General features: G+C 51.9%; 2 protein-coding genes across 2 annotated transcripts; one reads left to right on the top strand and one right to left on the bottom strand.

Moving 5' to 3' along the window:
- Positions 1 to 613: 613 nt before the first annotated feature.
- T310_1954 (GTP binding protein) lies at positions 614 to 2,476 on the bottom strand (the record flags this gene model as incomplete). The annotated part of the gene is made up of 3 exons (XM_013475173.1): positions 614 to 2,194; positions 2,252 to 2,346; positions 2,464 to 2,476. The coding sequence occupies 3 exons, from the start codon at positions 2,474 to 2,476 to the stop codon at positions 614 to 616; spliced, it is 1,689 nt and encodes a 562-aa protein (XP_013330627.1).
- Positions 2,477 to 2,932: 456 nt separating this feature from the next.
- Positions 2,933 to 3,903, top strand: T310_1953 (2-deoxyglucose-6-phosphate phosphatase; the record flags this gene model as incomplete). The annotated part of the gene is made up of 3 exons (XM_013475172.1): positions 2,933 to 3,035; positions 3,243 to 3,329; positions 3,422 to 3,903. The coding sequence occupies 3 exons, from the start codon at positions 2,933 to 2,935 to the stop codon at positions 3,901 to 3,903; spliced, it is 672 nt and encodes a 223-aa protein (XP_013330626.1).
- Positions 3,904 to 5,315: the final 1,412 nt, after the last annotated feature.

Genomic DNA, 5,315 nt, shown 5'->3' with positions numbered 1-5,315 from the left:
AGAAGACAACCCGGTGTCCTCGCGCCTGACGGGGAGGTTGTCGACGATGACGAGGACGATGACGACGACGACAACGACAACAGCGACGACTACGACGATGATGATGGGCCAGGGGCTCAGTTACGGCAAAACATGGGATTGGGTTGAAAAAAAAAGAAATTCACAGTGTTGCTGTCTCTCTGTGTGTTAGCTTACTATGGAGATACTGGGTTTAATGATAACTGGAAGAACAAGCAATGGAATATATCGATTTATTCTGATACGTACACGTAGGATTCGAGTTATTTATCCAAGTTCTTCTTTCTGTCCGTACAAGGGAGAGCTCGAAAAAAAATTCAATTCAATTGAATTCAATCAATAATCTATTATTGACAACGACATTGACGTTGACCCGACTAAATACAAAGCCTAAGTAAGAGTGACAGTAAGAGTGACATGACAAAAGGAATCAAACGTGCCCCCTGAGATAAAAAAAAAGGAAACGCCGCATGTCAAGTTCTGTTCCCTCTTCTTGTTTTTTTGGTATCCATCCGCATGAAAAAAAAAAGACAGAAAAAGAAATAATAACAAAAAAGGCGAGAGGAGGGAGAGGGAATCAATCGAGGCCATGTATCTACTCGGCCATTTCCTCGTCATGGGTCTCGCCCTCGCCCTCGCCCTCGCCGTCACCCCAGAGCCCTTCGATCTTGAACTCCTTGGCCCATTCCGTGACGATTTCTTTTTGGTCGACACCGGTTCCGGCTGCGGATGCAGATGCAGATCCAGACCCAGATCCTGGATTTGTCGTTGTTGCTGCCGGTTGAGAAGGCGGGGTGACCCATCCCTGGATCCTGCCATCGCGCCAGTCCGTGATCACCGTCATGGCTGCGCTGTTGATGTTGGGCACGCCGCCCTTGCCCAGCCGGCCACGCTTCCGTGCCACCTGGATCAGGAAATCGGTCGTCTTGTCGCCGCCGGTCGGGAACAGGGGAGGGATGCCGTAGACGTCTAGCATCTTCTGGAAGAGAGTCTCGGAGGTGGAGAGGCGCTTGAGCAGGAGGTTGACGGCGGGGATGGGGTCGGTGATTTGTTTCGGTGGGACGGCGTTGAGCAGCACAAGTCTCGCCTCCTCGTTATCTTTCTTCGACTTCTTGCCGCTCTTCTCCGCGTTCGGGAAGACAATTCCAGGCGAGTCGATCAGCTTGAGCTTGCTATCCAGCTTGACTTCCCTCAGGCTGGTGGTGACGCCCGCTTCGGCGCCCGTCGGGCAGGCGTTGCTGGAGCCCCGGTTGAGGCGGGCCATGAGCGCGTTGATGACCGACGATTTACCCACATTAGGATAGCCGATGACACCGACGGAGATGGCCCGTTTCAGCTGCGAGCTCTGCGCGTACGACTTGAGCGCCTTGAACAGCGTCTCAGACGTCCCCTTGACGGTCAGATGCTTGTGGTCGAAGCTGTGTGCGTTTGGAGCGCCGTTGGATGCCTTCAGGGGGAGCGTGGGGAAATATCGTCGAAGATGAACCAACCACCCCTTCAGGACCGGCGGAGGCACCAGGTCAATCTTGTTGAGGATCAGAATGAGTCGTTTCGAGCCGCCGTCCGCGGCCATGATCTCCCGTTCCACTTCTCTCGATCGCGTGCCTTCGGGATCTCGAGCATCAAGGACATAGAGTATCACGTCCGCCGCCTCGGCGACCTGCTTGAACACCTTGTCGTAGGCTTTTCTGGAATTCTCCTTCGAAGCCAATTGCGACGACAGCGTGGGAATGTCGCTCTCCTTCAACAACGTTCCTCCATTCTCGTCATCCTCATCCATCTCATCGTCATCGTCATCATCATCGTCGTCATCTTCGTCCATCTCATCGTCCTCGTCGCTATCTCCGTGTTCCCTCTCGTACTCTGCCGCTCTAGCCCTTGCCGATGCGAGCAGTGCGGCCATTGGATTCGACTCGTCGACATCTTCATCCATTTCCTCGCCCGATAGCGCCTCATCATCTTCAACGATATCTTCGTCCTTGTCCTCCTCCGCATTCTCGTTCTGTGCAGCCTGCTTCTCGGCTTTGCGGCGTGCGCGCGCTTCCTCCCGAGCGCGCTGTAACTCCTCCTGCCTCAGCCGTTTCTTCTCCTCGATTTCATGGAGAATCTTATCTTTGAGAGGGAACAGGTTCGGGATGCCGGGGTCCTTCTTAATCTTGGAGCGCCATGTAGGGTCCTACATAAAAATGTCAGACAAATCGGCCGAATTCGGGACAGAAATCTAACAACGGACCTTTTTTGCCAGCTTCCTCAATTTCCTTTGTTTGGCCCTGGCCGCCTTTTCAATCTTGTGCCGGAGCCGTACGGGCGTCCGCTTGGACTTTTTACCTGTAGAAATCTACTATCAGCAATCCGTACTTTTTTTTTTTCAAACCCCATCATCAACAGATAAAATCTAGTTTCCGATAGAGGAAAAACGAAAAAAAAAGGATTGGAACAACATACCTAGCTTCACCATCTCTAAAACCTAAACCATCTAAGAACAAAAACAAATTCAACGAGATCAGATAAGAAAGAAGAAGAGGATTCTCTTCCTCTATCTGTCTCTGCTGCCCGTTCCGACGACTGATTTTGTGCGGAGCGCAGAAGTTGCGCGGTGCCAAGATTTCACCGCGCTAAGATAAGGAAGATCTGTTTGGCCGATCGCCGGCATCAATTAGGAGTACTCCGTAATAATGGCCGGGCCAGCGATGGCATGGGCCGCACATGGCGGTGGGGGAGGGGCTTATTATTTTACTATCGCTATAGTCAGTTCAGTCTTTACTCTGCTTACTGCCTGCAGTTCCTTCACTTTCTCTCTCGCACAAGCGCTTTTTGTTACTTTCTTTTATAGAAGAAGATAGATTTGTTTGATTCTGGACTTGTCTTTGTTACTTATTCAAATAATAAATTGCTACATCCGTATTTATCCACCATGTCCACCGCAGGACACGGCACGTATTCGGCACCGCCTCAAGTTCACTCGTTCGATGGCCTCCTTTTCGACTTTGACGGAACGATTGTAGATTCTACGGACGGTGAGTGAGCTCTTTACACCTTTTAGCTTAGACTGGAAGGAAACGGAGTCAGAGTACCAAGTGTGTATGTAGTGTACGTGACTAATTCAGCAAACAGCGATCGTTAAACATTGGCATGCGTTAGTGGGACCAATGCCGATTAGAGGAAAAAGAGTTCCTGTCTAACCCCAATTTCTCCGATAAGAGTAGCAAAGGAACTGGGCGTAGACCCCAAAGTCATTCTGGCAACCTCCCATGGGCGGAGGAGTATCGACACCCTAAAACTGTATGACCCTAGCAAAGCTAATTGGGATTGTAAGTTCCGGCCATCAACACCCCCCGCTATTCTGCCATCCCATGGAGTGTTGGCGTTTTGGTATGCTAATTCATTTTCCCTTTAAAACTAGATGTCAGTCAAATTGAAGGGAGAATCCCCAAAGAATACGGCGCAGATGCGGTTGAAATTCCCGGGGCGCGTGACCTCCTCAAGACATTGGAAGATGCAGGTGCTCCCTGGGGGGTGGTTACATCCGGAACGCGTGCTCTGGTCGCCGGCTGGCTCGACGTTTTGAAGCTCGCGCATCCCAAGTTTCTTGTCGTTGCCGAGGACGTGGAGCAGGGCAAGCCGGATCCTCAGTGCTACCTGCTTGGTCGCTCCCGACTGGGCCTGGGTGAGAGTACGTCTATCTTGGTGGTCGAGGATGCGCCCTCGGGTATCAAGGCTGGCAAGGCTGCGGGGTTCAAGGTCGTTGCTTTGGAAACCACGCACACCATCCAACAGCTAAAGGACGCGGGAGCGGACTGGATCGTCAAGGACCTGAGGAGTATCGGCCTGAAAGCGGTGAATGGTAAGGTGGAAATCGAAATCAAGGACGCGCTGCAAGAATAAGTAGGGCCAGACGGCAGCAAGTCCGAGTTGACAAAAAGGAGATGGACAGCGCTAGGATGTTTTGAAACCAGCCTATAGATGACTTCCAGTTAACCTTGCATCGTGCTTAACCGATTCATGGGACTCGAAGTAGATCGTGATGCTGGATAACGGCACGAACGATTGGCCATTTTGCCTGCATATCTGAGAGAAAGCGCCTACTTTTGTAGCTCTTTACCAAGCTAAGATGAGGAGGTAGCTGGTGCAGTTTGGGTTACCGACATGTGACGCATCAGATGCAAAGGAAATCCCGGCCGCAGATCCAGGCTTGCAGGGCCGGAGCACTTGGCATACGAAAGAAGTAACCAGACGAGAAACCTCGGATGCAGTTCCTGCTTCTCCAGAAGCTAGATCGTACATTGGGTGGTTTCGGTAGCAGTGGTATGAATATTGCCAGGGCAATCAGAATAGTTCGACAGAATCGACACCCAATCATCGTCCTGAGAAAAAGGATCTTGGATCTTCTGTATGTCGGTATCCGTAGCCTCAGGAGTAGCGGTATAAGGGGGCACTCTATGACCAGCCACATGATGCGGAGCAAGCCGGTGACTTGTAAGTTAGCAGGCAGGACTGGGAGCATTTTCCGCGTGATCGTGAACGTGACGGTCAATATAAAGAGCCAGAAAGCAACGAGGGACACAATGTGGTAATGTGGTGTTGGCTGCAGTCCCAAACGTGATGCAGAGGTCGCAGGAAACAAGGGGGGGGGGGGGGGAACGTCTTGGGTCAAGACTCAACTGCAGGTAAGATGCTGAATCATCCCGAGAGCCAGTCAGCTACTTGGCAGAGGTACAGTACAGTACAATAAGACTGGAGGGAAAGGTTGTAGCGATAACTCAATGACTTCATCGGCCTTGTATAGTTTTCCCACCTTGTTCTGCAAGGGGTTCAGGGATCCATCCACCAGCTTTCAGAGTACGCCATGATGACCAAGGACGAGTTGGGCAGCCGACCAAAGCAGGATCCACTGGAATGACCACCAGCTCTCGAGTTTCAACAGCGGTAATTACGCTGCTGGGTGAGGAAGGGATATGCCATTGTAGCATTGCCAGATCTGAACAGTCTCGATTCTTTGGCCAAGCAGAGCCAGCCCCACGCACTCTTCGGGAGAGGGACCCGGAGACCTGAGGGAGGAGCAGCTGCTGTTTCTAAATTAGTCACATGTCTCAGCCTGCCTGTGGTGCCGGGAGGAAGGAGCAGAGCAGCAGAACTGCTCCGTCCTCCGTAGATCCAGGCAGACGACGGGCCAAGCTTCATCCCATGGGCTTTTGCCCTGCCATTGGCCGTGATACAAGAGAAAGGGGGTTCTCGAAAGGGCAAATAGGGTGAGTTGAGGCTTGATCCATGCACCGCCACAGGTCCAGAACCGAGTC

Source organism: Rasamsonia emersonii, assembly GCF_000968595.1.
Source record: "Rasamsonia emersonii CBS 393.64 chromosome Unknown ctg1118621760008, whole genome shotgun sequence".
NCBI classification, from domain to species: Eukaryota; Fungi; Ascomycota; class Eurotiomycetes; order Eurotiales; family Trichocomaceae; genus Rasamsonia; species Rasamsonia emersonii.
The sequence above is the reverse complement of the archived record's forward strand: the minus strand, read 5'-3'. Positions and strand labels throughout refer to the sequence as shown.